General features: G+C 58.9%; 2 protein-coding genes across 2 annotated transcripts; one reads left to right on the forward strand and one right to left on the reverse strand.

Moving 5' to 3' along the window:
• Window positions 1–1,764: 1,764 nt before the first annotated feature.
• On the reverse strand, window positions 1,765–7,138 carry LOC127396182 (uncharacterized). The gene is given in 5 exon segments (XM_051643787.1): window positions 1,765–2,318; window positions 2,483–2,557; window positions 2,780–2,900; window positions 2,902–3,077; window positions 7,004–7,138. Coding segments are annotated over 5 exon segments (798 nt in total). The 3' UTR covers window positions 1,765–2,027.
• Window positions 7,139–9,584: 2,446 nt separating this feature from the next.
• LOC127396183 (leukotriene B4 receptor 2-like) lies at window positions 9,585–10,598 on the forward strand. Its single transcript, XM_051643788.1, has one exon. It carries the CDS (start codon window positions 9,591–9,593, stop codon window positions 10,596–10,598), a length of 1,008 nt encoding a protein of 335 aa, XP_051499748.1. The 5' UTR covers window positions 9,585–9,590.
• Window positions 10,599–13,247: the final 2,649 nt, after the last annotated feature.

The raw sequence follows: 13,247 nt of genomic DNA on the forward strand, positions 1-13,247 counted from the left end.
TGGGGCAGGCTGTGGGGCAGGCTGTGGGGCTGGGCTATGTGTGGGGCAGGCTGTGGGGCTGGGTTATGTGTGGGGCAGGCTGTGGGGCAGGGCTATGTGTGGGGCAGGCTGTGGGGCTGGGTTATGTGTGGGGCAGGCTGTGGGGCAGGGCTATGTGTGGGGCAGGCTGTGGGGCAGGCTGTGGGGCTGGGCTATGTGTGGGGCAGGCTGTGGGGCAGGGCTATGTGTGGGGCAGGCTGTGGGGCAGGGCTATGGAGCAGGCTGTGGGGCAGGGCTATGTGTGGGGCAGGCTGTGGGGCTGGGTTATGTGTGGGGCAGGCTGTGGGGCAGGGCTATGTGTGGGGCAGGCTGTGGGGCAGGCTGTGGGGCTGGGCTATGTGTGGGGCAGGCTGTGGGGCAGGGCTATGTGTGGGGCAGGCTGTGGGGCTGGGTTATGTGTGGGGCAGGCTGTGGGGCAGGGCTATGTGTGGGGCAGGCTGTGGGGCAGGCTGTGGGGCTGGGTTATGTGTGGGGCAGGCTGTGGGGCAGGGCTATGTGTGGGGCAGGCTGTGGGGCTGGGTTATGTGTGGGGCAGGCTGTGGGGCAGGGCTATGTGTGGGGCAGGCTGTGGGGCAGGCTGTGGGGCTGGGCTATGTGTGGGGCAGGCTGTGGGGCAGGCTGTGGGGCAGGGCTATGTGTGGGGCAGGCTGGGCTCTACCCGCCCTGTCCCGGCGGTTCCTGCCAAGGAATTTTCTCTCGTCACCCGATGAGGTCATTGGGGGGGGCAGGGGGGACCCAGGCATCCGGGCAGGGGAGGAGGGGCAGGTGCCCGGGACATGGGGGAGGTCACGGGGGGGTCACGTCCCCGACGGCCGCCCCCGGTGTCCCCAGCCCCACCGCCCGTGTCCCTGCCCTGTCCCCACTGTTCCCACCTGCCGCCCCATCGCCTCCCACCTCCCCCTCCCCCCTCGTCTTGTGCCCCCCTGTCCCCCCCCCCGGCACATCCTGGAACCACCCCCTGTCCCCAGTGTCCACAACCCAACTCCTCATGTCCCCAGCCCCGGTGTCCCCATCCCCCTCCCCAGTGTCCCCGTCCCTTGGTGCGTCCCCCCCGGCTCCTTCTGTCCCTCCCTCTCCTTCCCCGTGTCCCCTGCCCCGTGCAGGAGCTCCCCGGGGGTCACCAGCTGGAGCAGCCCTGCCCCATAGCCTGCCCCACAGTATCCCGAGCCCCATGCGCTGCCCCACACGTGCCCCAGGGCCACCCTGTCCTGTCCCCAGCACCGCGCCTGCAGGGCAGGGGGTGGCAGCGTCCCCGGGGACACAGGGGACACGGGATGCAGGGGACAGGGTCACAAGGGACATGGGTCCAGGGTACACAGGGAGTGGGGGGGAGGTCAGGAGGGTCCTTGGGGGTCAGCAGGGCCCTTCATGGGGGGCTGGGAGGGCTTAGGAGGGTCCTTGGGGGTCAGCAGGGCCACACAAACCCTCCCCCCGCAGATTTCCCCAATTTTGGCCATTTTGGGGGACAAACTATTCACGTTCCAGGCAATTTTTTGGCCATTTTAGAGCCCCACTGAGGGGGGGCAGGGATTGCTCTCCCAGAGTGGAACCATCTGGGATTTCCACAAAAATGGGTTTCCTCCAAAACAACTTTTTTTATCTGCCAGAAAATCGCTTTTCCACCCACAAAATCCCTTTTCCCACATCCCCCTCCCCCCTGCAGCTTCATTTTTAGGTTCTTCTATCCCTGGTGGGCACCCAGATCAGGCAGAAGGGACACACATGGGAGGTCACATGTTTTATCATGGATTAATTAAATAATCCCAGCTGGAGCCACCCTCACAGGTGCCTCCCAAGGGCCACGTCCCACCCTGGAGACGTCCCCTCTGCCCTGCAGGGTGGTGGGACCTCGGCCAAGCTTTCTGCACCTGTCGTATCCAGCAGCTGCTGCTTCACCTTTTTGAAATAAATCGGGTAGTTAAAAACTGTGAAAGACACAAAGTGACTCCTGGGATGGTCCCAGGAGGAGAAGGAAACCAGCTCCTTGCCTAACCCCAGGTCCAGGCAGCTCCACAGCAGCTTCCAGTGCCTCCCCTTCCTACCACTTCTCTCCCTGAGGCCTGGCAGGGAGTGTCTGTGGAGATCAGGAGCAACCCAGAGCACCAGGCAAGAGATGAAGCTGCAAGTGCTGAGCCCGGGGAAGGTCCTTTCTCCACCAGTTGTGCCCCAGCAGAGCTGGGGCCCTGCTGCAGAGATGAGGCCAGAGCTGGGAGCACCTGGCACTCCTGGGATGTCCACGGCTCAGGAAGAGACCATCTTCTCAGCACCCCCCTAGGATTCTGCAACCAGGAGCAAAGACCCTGTGGGGTCAGAGCTGTCCCCTCAAGCCCCAGGAGGAGCCAAGGAACAGTCCCAGCAGACACATCCCACCAGGCCCTGCCCGTTCCACCAGAGCCCAGCCTCCCCATGGGACCCACATCTGGTTGAAGCTGCTGCCACCCACCCACTCCAGGTGCTCATCCCATCTCTTCAGCCCCCGCCAATCATCAGTGTTGCCCCTGAGGCACCCAAGAAACTCCTGGGGAGGGAAGACAGAAGGCAATGGTCAGGCTGCCTGCCCCACGTTGGGCCCCACCAGCCCCGCAGCCGGTCCTGGCCCTGCTCCGCTCCCACTGCTCGGGGGCAGCAGCAGGTCCCACCATCTGGAGATGCTCCAGAGCTCCTGGAGGAGCCCCCAGCCCCACCAGTGGTGCTGGGGCTGCTCTGCCCAGCCCTGAACCCCCCACAGCCCTTCACTCACCAATTCCCAGTCCCTCTGGGGCACAGCAAGCGAGGCCCCAAGGGAGGACCAGTGCTCCAGGCTCCACTCCCAGTTCCCCTCCTCCCTTGGGAGGTGGTAGCAGACCCGGTGGTACCCAACCCTTGGGACAGCCCAGCACTGGAGCTGGGCTCCCTTCCTGCCTTCCTGCTGCAGAGGGACAGGAGAAGGTCAGAGGATTCCTCTCCTCCAGAAGCAGACACAGCTCCAGGGGGCAGGGAAGGAGGCAGCCCTGGGCTTCCCCCAGCAGGACCCCCAAGTTGCTGCCAGGGGTGAACAGCTGCCCCACGGCAGGGCTGGGGGGTCCCTGCTCCTCCCCAGAACCCCCAGGATCCCCCCTCTACGTGCTCCCCCCACCAGCCTTGGCCTCACACACCAACACCTGCCCCAGGCCAGAGGGGAAGGGGCCACATCCAGCCCGTCCCTGGGGGGTGGACATGGAGGCAGCTGCTCCCCCACTACCTGGTTGCCCCCCCTTTACCTGGTTAACCCACCCCTAACCCCTTTCAAACCCTCCCTTACCCAGATAGCCCCTACCCTCTTACCTAGTTAACTCCTCAGCCATTATCCATTACCTGGTTAACCCTCCCCCCCTTACCCAGTCCACTCCCCTCTTATACAACGTCCCCCCCAACTGAGGTCACACCAACAGCCACGGCCAGGAGCAGGATCAGGCCAGTCTCTGGGTGGAGGACAGTGTCACTGCTGGGAGGACAGTGTCTCTGGTTGGAGGACAGTGTCACTGGGTGGAGGACAGTGTCTCTGGTTGGAGGACAGTGTCACTGCTGGGAGGACAGTGTCAGTGGTTGGAGGACAGTGTCTCTGGGTGGAGGACAGTGTCACTGGGTGGAGGACAGTGTCACTGCTGGGAGGACAGTGTCAGTGGTTGGAGGACAGTGTCTCTGGGTGGAGGACAGTGTCACTGGGTGGAGGACAGTGTCACTGGCAACCAGGACGGTCTGTCCCCAGCCAGCACAGCCCAACCCCCCCAGCCCCCCAAAACCAGCTGCCCAGGGAAGGTGGGAGGGACCCCCCCCCTACCCATTTCACCGTGAAACTGAAACTTCAACATGAAGCTGCTGCTTCTCAACCCCTCCCCAGACACAGGCACTGCAGCTGTGTCCAGCTCTGGTGCCCCCAGCACAAGAAAGACGTGGACCTGCTGGAACGTGTCCAGAGGAGGCCATGGAGATGATCCAAGGGCTGGAGCAGCTCTCTGATGAAGACAGGCTGAGGGAGTTGGGGTTGTTCAGCCTGGAGAAGAGAAGGCTCTGGGGGGACCTCAGAGTGGCCTTCCAGTACCTGAAGGGACCTACAGGAAAGCTGGGGAGGGACTTTTTACAGAGGTTTGTAATGAGAGGACAAGGCGTAATGGTTTTAAACTGAGGGAAGAGAGATTGAGGTTAGAGATCAGGAGGAAGGTCTTTAGTGTGAGGGTGGTGAGACACTGGAACATGTTGCCCAGAGAAGCTGTGGCTGCCCCATCCCTGGCAGTGTTGAAGGGCAGGTTGGATGGGGCTGGGAACAGCCTGGGCTGGTGGGAGGTGTCCCTGCCCATGCAGAGGAGTTGATGATATTTAAGATCCCTTCCAACTCTAACCACTCTATGATTGCATGATGTTTAATTCTGTTCCATCACACTTGACTTAAATACATCAGCTGTGTCCCCGTGGTGACAGCCAGGCTGGGGGAGGTGATGGCAGCTCAGTCCTGCCCTGTCTCTGCTCCCTCCTGGTGCTGCAGCACCTGGGGACAACAGGCACAGCCACAGTGAGCTCAGGGAGCCCAGGCTTCAGCAGAACCAGCCCCCTTCCCACCACCCTGCCCAGACAGCGCCCAGGAGCATCCCCTGCCCTGCCCCACCACCAGCAGGGGATCGGGCATGGGAATTGGGGGTGGGGTCTGCTGAACCCCCTCCCCACAGCTGCTGGAGACCCCCCACCCAGCAGCCCCAGGAGCCCAGGCTGGGACCAGACTCAGAGTTTGTGGAACCAATGAGAGGCTGGAAACTGGAGTTCTCTGGGGAGGGATGGGATGCAGGGCCTGGAGAAAGATGCTGGAGAGAAAGACTGGAGGGAGTTGGGGGCGACAGGGAGGGGGCAAGAGAAATGGGGAGTGGTGGGTCCAGACCTCCAGGCTCAGCTGGCTCCAGGGGACAGGACCATCAACCCCAGAGGTGCTGCTGCTGGGGCTTGTGCAAAGCAGGTCCTGCCCTGGCAGTGCTGTTAGCACAATGGCTTCAGTGCTGGCTTCACGGATTTGTTCTGGGGCTTGTGAGGAAGAGCCTGGATTCCCAGGAACGGGGTTGGGTGTCTTGAACAGCACTGAGGCCAAGGTACTTGCCAATAGGCTGGTCACAGTCACCAGTGACCTAACGAGATGGAAACACCCTTTGCAATTCTCTTGCAGCCCTGAGAACCAACCAACGTTTTATCAGATCTCTTGCCTCTGTGGGGGGAAGGAGATGAGAAGGTGTCGTGGTTTGGGTCTAAGATGACAACAAAGAACCAGCCCCGTGGCCACTCAATCAACTTCCCCCTCACACACACGTTCTAGGATGGGGAGGACAAACCCAGCGAGAAGTTCATGGGTCCAGACAAGGAGGTTCTTCACTGATTAAGGTCCCAGGCAAAACAGACTCAACATGGGGAAAAATAAGAATTTAATTTCACACTAATCAGGTGCACACAGGACACAGACACACACAGAGCAGGGCTCACATACATCACCCCACCTCTCCCTTCTTCCCAGGCCCAAATCACTTTGTTCCCGAATTCTCTACCTCACAGAATCACAGAATCAATGTCAGAGGGTTGGAAGGAACCTCCAAAGATCATCGAGTCCCACCCCCCTGCCAGAGCAGGACCAAAACCAGGGCAGGTCACTCCAAAAGGCATCCAGACAGGTCTGGAAAGTCTCCAGAGAAGGAGACTCCACAGCCTCTCTGGGCAGCCTGTCCCAGGGCTCTGTCACCCTCACAGGAAAGTTCTTCCTCATGTTGAGGTGGAACTTCCTGGGCTCCAGTTTGAGTCCATTGCCCCTCATCTTATTGCAGGGTTTTGTGGACCCCTGGGTTTGGGGTCCCCAGGACTGGGGTGTCCCAAATTTGGGGGTTCTATATTTGGGGTTCCAGGGATTGGGGGATCTCCAGAGTTTGGGCTCAGGGGTCTTGGGGGGTCTTGGGGTTTGGGGGTGCATTGTTGCAGGGTTCCCTGGGTTTGGGGATCCCCAGGGTTTGGGAGGGTTGCATGTTTGGGGACCCAGTGTAGGGGGTGGCAGGTTCGGAGGTCCCTGGAGTTTGGGCGTTCCAGCTTTTGGAAGGCATGGGCTCTGGAGGAGCAGTGTTGGGGGATCTCCAGGGTTTGGGGAATCACAAACTTGGAGATCCCCAGGGTTTGTGGGAGTTCTGGGTTTGGGGACCCCAGACTTCTAGGGTGTCAAGGCTGGGGGTCCCCAGGTTTGGAGATCCTGGGATTTCCAGGAGCCCCTTCAGGCCCTGGAAGGTGCTCTCAGGTCTCCCTGCAGCCTTCTCTTCTCCAGGCTGAACACCCCAGCTCTCCCAGCCTGTCTCCAGAGCAGAGCTGCTCCAGCCCTCCCATCATCTCCGGGGCCTCCTCTGGACTTTCCCCAGGAGCTCCATGTCCTTCTTACGTAGGGAGCTCAAGAACTGGACCGAATGCTCCAGGTGGGGTCTTATGAGAGTGGAGTAGAGGGAGAGAATCCCCTCCCTTGACCTGCTGGCCACGCTTCTTTTGATGCAGCCCAGGACACGGGTGGTTTCTGGGCTCCAGCGCCCGGTGCCGGCTCATGTCGAGCTTCTCGTTCACCATCACCCCCAAGTCCTTCTCCTCATGGCTGTTCTCTACCCATTCACCACCAAGCCTGTATCTGTACTTGGGGTGCCCCTGCCCAGGTGCAGGACCTTGCACTTGGCCTGGTTGAACTTCATGCAGGTTGCATGAGCCCATCTCTCCAGCCTGTCAAGGATGGCCTCCCTCCAGCATGTCACCTCACCACACACTTTGGTGGCACCAGCAAACTTGCTGAGGGGGCATCAATTCCGCTGTCCATGTTGCTGACAAAGATGTTCAGCAGCACCAGTCCCAGTACCCACCCTTGGGGAGCACCACTCCTCACAGGTCTCCCTCTGGACATCCAGCAGTTGATCACCACTCTTTGAGTGAGACCATCCAGCCAGTTCCTTACCCAACGAGTGGTCCATCCATCCAGTCCGTACTGTTCCAGTTTTGATACCAGGATGTCATGCAGGACAGTGTGGAAGGCTCTGCACAGGTACAGGTAGATGACATCAGCTGCTCTTCCCTTTTCCACCAATGCCATGACCCAGGCCACCAAGGCAGTCAGGCAGGATTTGCCCTTGGTGAAGCCGTATTGGCTGTCAACAAACACCCCTTTGTTTTCCACATGCCTTAGCAGAGCCTTCAGGAGGATCAGCTCCATGATCTTGCCAGGCACAGAGGTGACACTGACTGGCCTGGAGTTCCCTGGGTCTTCTTTACTTTGCCTTTTGAAAATTTGGGTGATGTTTCCAGACTGCCAAGACTTTTTAAATATGATGGACAGAGTCTTTGCAACTTCATTGGCCAGTTCTTTCAGGAGCCGTGGATGAACCCCATCAGGTCCCATGGACTTGTGCACCTTCAGGTACTTCAGATGGTCACAAACGTGCTCTCCTACAGTGGGGAGATCTTCCTTTTACAGTCCATGCCTTTGCATTCTCTAACTTGGATGGTGTGACCAGAGCCTCAGTGAAGACTGAGGCAAAGTAGTCATTGAGCACCTCAGCCTTCTCCATGTCCTGCATGGCCAGGTCTCCAGTGTCCTTCTGAAGTGGGCCCACAGTTTCCCTCCTCTTCCTCTTATCGCTGACATACCTATAGAAACCCTTCTTGTTGTCCTTAACATCTCTGGCCAGGTCCAACTCTCTCTGTTCTTTGGTCTTCTTGATCCATCCCTTGCTTTTCTGGCGACTTGTCTGTGCCCCCCCAAGGTCAGCTGGCCATGCTTTCACTCTCTGTGCACCTTGATTTACATGTACCTGTGTCCTGGAGCTCCTTGCTCATCCACACAGGCCTCCTGGCTCTCCTGCCTGCCTTCCTCTTTGTTGGGACACGTTACTTCTGGGCATGGTGCAGGTGATTCTTGAATATGGACCAGCTTCCCTCCCCTACAGGGCTTTGTCCCATGGTGCCCTACCAAGCAGATCCTTGAAGAGACCAAAATCTGCTCTCTTGAAGTCAAGGATAGTGAGGTTGCTTTGGTCCTTCCTCGCTGCCCTAAGGGTACTGAATTTAACCATGTCATTAAGTCTGACATCACCAACCAGCCCATCCCTGTTGGTGACAACAAGGTCCATCAAAGCACCTTTTCTTTTTGGTTCCTCTACCATTTGGAGAAGGAAGTTGTCATCAATGCACTCTAGGAACTTCCTGGTTTGCTGGTGCTTTGCTGTGTTGTCCCTTCAGCAGATATTGGGGTGGTTGAAATCCCCCATGAGAACCAGGGCAAGGTGTCTCCTGTCTGCCTGTAGAGGCCTCATCAACTTGGTCATCTTGCTCTGGTGGCCTGTAGCAGACCCCCACTATGACATCTTCGGCCCCTGTCTTCCCTTTAACCCTGACCCATAAGGTTTCAATCAGCTCCTTCTCCATCCCCAGGTGGAGCTCCAGAGACTCCAGCTGGGCACTGATACAGAGGGCACCACCCTTCTGCCCTGCCTGTCCTTCCTGAAGAGCTACCTAGTGACACCTGGGCCACCACTAAGGACCAGTGTCCTCCCCCACACATGTCCCCGTCCTCCCTCGTGGTTTTCCTGCCTCCTTCCTCTTGCAGCAGCATTTCCTGTACAGGGCTGGGGGAAGGGGAACTGGCACCTAACAGTCACGGCCACCACCAGTGACAGGGACACAGAGGACACAGCAGCCAGTCCAGGAGCTCTGGGAAGAGACATGTGAGTCCCTGAGGTACAGGAGGGAAGGCTGGTGGGATGGGAGGTCCTGAGGGGCATCTGAAAGGACTCTAGGGGGGCATAACTAGAAGGCCTGGGGGGTATAGGTGGCAATTAGGTCTGGGTAGACAACTGGGATGGATGACTGGGGGTGGAAACTGGGAGGTCTGATGGGGCAAATGGGTGGTGTGGTGGCTCACTGGGAGATGTGGGGGTCAAATGAAAAGTGTGGGTGAACAACTGGGATGTCAAGGGCTCAACTGAAAGGACTGATCGGGGAGCCTGATGGCACAGTTAGAGATTTGGTGGGTAAATGGAAGGTCTGGATAGACAACTGGGGGCAACTGGGAGGTTAGATAGGGGGAATATGTGGTGTGGTGGCCCTCTGGGAGGTCTAGGGGGCAACTTGATGGCCTGTGTGGAAAACCAGGAGCAATTAGGAGGTTTGGTGGGGTCAAATGGGTGGTGTGGTGGTCCAGTGGGAGATCTGGGGTAACTGGGAGGTCTGGGTAATGGAGGGAAAGAGCTGACTGGGTTAAAGAGGAGGAGGAGACCCCAGAGAGGAGGGGGAAGGAAAAAAGGTGGTAGAATGGATGAGGAGGGGAGGGGTGTGAAGAGAAGGATGAAGAGAGGAAGAGTGGGAGGGAGGGATGGATGGAGAGAAGGAGGAAGGAAAGAATGGAGGTAGGTAGGAAGGGAGGGAAGGAGGGAAGGAGGAAAGGAGGGAGGGAGGTATTGATGGAGGGGTGGGCAGAGGGAGACCTGCACCATCTCTGGAGGGTTCTGTGTCCCACTTTCCCCACAGACCCTCTCATCTCCACCACAATGTCCTCAGCCCCCACCAACTCCTCATCCACCCCCACCCCTGGCGCGGCGCTGGGACTGACCCTTCTGGGGCTGGCAATGGCCGTGGGGCTGCCAGGTAATGCCCTGGTGCTCTGGAGCTGTGCCCTCACCCGCCGACGCAGCCTCCCCGTCCTCCTCGTCTTCCACTTGGCCGTGGCCGATGTCATCACCCTCCTGACCGCCCCCGTCTTCCTCCGGGCCTTGAGCGTCGGCCGCTGGGACCTGGGCTCGGCCACCTGCCGCGGGTGTCACTACCTCTGCGCCGCCGCCATGTACGTCAGCGTCTTCCTCATCGCCCTGCTGGGTCTCCACCGCTGCCTGCTGGTCTCCCGGCCGGTGCTGGCAGCAGCCACAGCGGGGGACAGCGCGGGGCGCGCGGCTCATGGGGCCGCAGCGGTGACGTGGGTGGTGGCTCTGACCTTGGCCGCCCCGTCCATTGCCTTCTGGCAGGTGGCAGAGGGGCACTGCCGGCGGGTGCACCGCAGCCCTCCTTGGCAGGTTGCCCACAACCTGCTGGAGACCATCCTGGGCTGGGCTCTGCCCTTGACCACCGTGGCCGTCGGCTACGGGCTCCTGCTCCACCGGCTCCGCCGGACCCGCCTGGCCAGGCGTGGCCGGACCTTCCGGCTGGTGGCTGCTGTGGTGGTGGCCTTTGCAGTAGCCTGGGGGCCATACCACCTGGCCAGCTTGTTGGAGGTGGCAGCGGTCCTGCGAGGGGGTGGGGGGCCCTTGGAGGCAGCTGCCAAAGCCACCCGGCCGCCAGCCACCGCCTTGGCCTTCCTGAGCAGCGCGGTGAACCCCCTGCTCTACGCCTGCGCGGGGCGGCGGCTGCGGGGCCACCTGGCGGGGTCCCTCCTTCCCCGGCTGCTGGAGGGCTCGGCCGCCGGGGGGGCATCCCGAAGGACCACCACTCAGCAGGGGAGGGGCGGGAGAGAGGATGGGGAGACAGCAGGAGGGGAGGCGGAGGGAGAGGAGGGGAGGAAGTGATGGTGCTGGGGGAGAGGATGGGGGTGTGGGGATGGTGGGGGCCCAACACAAACCTGCCCTCTGGTCACCTGCCATCAGCTCCACCCCTACAGCCCTTCCCCATCTGTCCATCTACCCCGATGCCGCTTGATCCATCCCTCCATCCATCCCTCCATCCCTCCTTCCATCCATCCATCCCTCCATCCATCATCCATCCATCCTTCCATCCTTCCATCCATCCATCCATCCATCCATCCATCCATCCATCCATTCATCCACTCCACTCTTCCCTCTGTGCCCTCGTGGTGGCCCCACCTGCTCCATCATCCACCAAGGAGGGACAGAGGACAAACACAATCACTTAGGATCCCACGGGGCTGGTGGCACAAGAAAGACACAAGTCTTTCTCTCTGGGAAGGGACCCAGGCACCAGGGGTGGAAGGGACAAGGTAGGATTTGCGGGACTCAGGGGGGGATGGTCCTGGGTGAACACTTGGGGGTCTCAGATGGGGCTGGGGGCACCAGGGGAGCCACCAGGGATGTTACCAGGTGGGATCTCTCAGGAGGTCATGCCACAGCCAGGTTGTCTCCATGTCAGCTGGGGGGGTGCAGTCCTGTGGTGCCACCATGGTGTCCTGGGGATGGTGGGATCTGTCCCACCTCCCCTTTGCTAAGACAGGCTGGAGGAGGAGCTGGACACACCTGTGTGGCATCACACAGGACCTTGAGGGGAGGTGACCTCACATGTGAGATCAGTGGTAAAGGCAGAGCTCGGTGGTTGTGGGGGATATGGGGGGTGGGAGGCATTGAGGGGTGCACAGAGGAACACTGGAGTGACAGGAGGACCTGGGACATCTCTGGCCACCATATAGCACCCCATAACCTCATATAGGGCACTGGGAGCACCAAGGGTGCTCGGGGGGCACTGGGGGATGTATAGGGGGGACAGAGGCCTAGCATCCAGCGGATCCAGAGGTGGGATCCAGGGGTGGGATCCAGAGGTGGGGTTCTTTTGGATACAGTCTCTGTCTCCCAAAGGGAGGTTGAACAACGTCTGGTTCTCCAGCCCATCCTTTGGCCCTTTGTGGAATCTTATGGCAACGCTGGCTCTGTTCTGCTCATCAGGAAGATCTCCCAATCTCTGTGGTCTTCAGACATGGTTCAGAATGGCCTCACTGTATCAGCCACCTGGCAACACCTTGGCATCAGCAAGGCCTTCCCCTGATTGTTCTTCTCCTCAGACACATCCCCTGATGGTTTTTCTCCTTGGGTTCTACCTCAAGGTACACAAGTCTAGAAGACATTCCTGGAGAAGGCAGAGACAAGGTGGACATTAAACATCTCTGCCCATTCTGTATCTACTGGTACCTTCACTAGCTGCTGTGCATGGTGTTGGTTTGAATGTCAACAGATGGCACCTCACCCATGGGATATTGGTGACCCAGGTGCTGCACAACAGGTCGGGGGGAGTGTCTGGTTTCTCCATCACGTGGCTGTGGGGGTAGTGGGAACATGCTGAGATAGTGTGGAGTGGACAGGGAAGGTCTTCCACGTGGGGCATGGCCACAGCACCTTCTTGTCCATCCCTCCCTCCACCTGCCTGCCCCACAGTTTGGGTTCTGGCCTTAAAATCAGGACAACCCCCAGAAGATGCCCCATGTGATGGGGTGACCCCAAGTGAGAAGAAGACCTGGTGACAGTGGTGGCCCTCCATAACCCACCACACGGAAGGAATCCCCAACTCCCATCATGCCATTATTCAAAACAGAGAGCTAAGACAGAAGATGTGCTGTGATGAGATCCAACCTTCTCTTTCCATGTCTCCTCCCAAATTCCCACAATGTCATTGACCTGTAAAGAGTGAAAATGGGCCATGTTGGCCATTTTCACCCTCTGCTGCCTCTTTTGTGCCCCTCCACACTCATGGGGTGGGGTCTGACACTGCCCAGATTTAATAACCCAGGAAGGTTAGAACTGGACCCCCTCGCTTTCTAAGCTCCTGCTGCAATAGAGGAGCCTGGTGTGGCTGGATCCCATCCTGTACGTGTCACAGCTCAGCCTGGGCAGCCCAGTGAGATGTGGACTGAACCCCCTTGCTTTCTAGACTTCCCTCAGAGAGGAGCCAGGCGCGGCTGGGCCCAAAATCCTTCTCTCAGACCTGGTCTTTTCCCAGAGAGAGTAAATGTATCATGGTTCAAGCAAAAGCTTGACCATCCAATCCCCCTTGATCAGGTTAAGGTGCAGTGACACACAAGGTCTGTTTGTAACAAATAATACATTTATTACACTAGTAGGAGTTAATACTGAGCAACCTAAACAGAACCACCTGCATATATATATTAAGTAAGGAAAAGGGAATGAGAAGAAAAGGTGAGAGGAAGGGGGGGCAGAAAGAGAGGGATAAAGAGAGAGAGATAAACAGGACAGGAAAATCACCCCTCCTGGATCCAGCATTGTTGGTCCAGCCAACGGGGGAGGGTTGGTGTCCATGGTCAGTGTAATGAAACTCCCCAAGCCCACCATTGCAGCCCCCTATTTTATAGGCCTAGAATCTTGATTTCACAGCCAGTATGTGTGATTGAGCCATACATGTGTGAGCAGCTGGAGTGGACCCTCTATCACTGTCCTTATCTCAGTCGTTGTCGTTATCTCATCTGTGCAGGCCCCAGG

Source organism: Apus apus, unplaced genomic scaffold (genome assembly GCF_020740795.1).
Source record: "Apus apus isolate bApuApu2 unplaced genomic scaffold, bApuApu2.pri.cur manual_scaffold_30_ctg1, whole genome shotgun sequence".
Classification (NCBI taxonomy): domain Eukaryota; kingdom Metazoa; phylum Chordata; class Aves; order Apodiformes; family Apodidae; genus Apus; species Apus apus.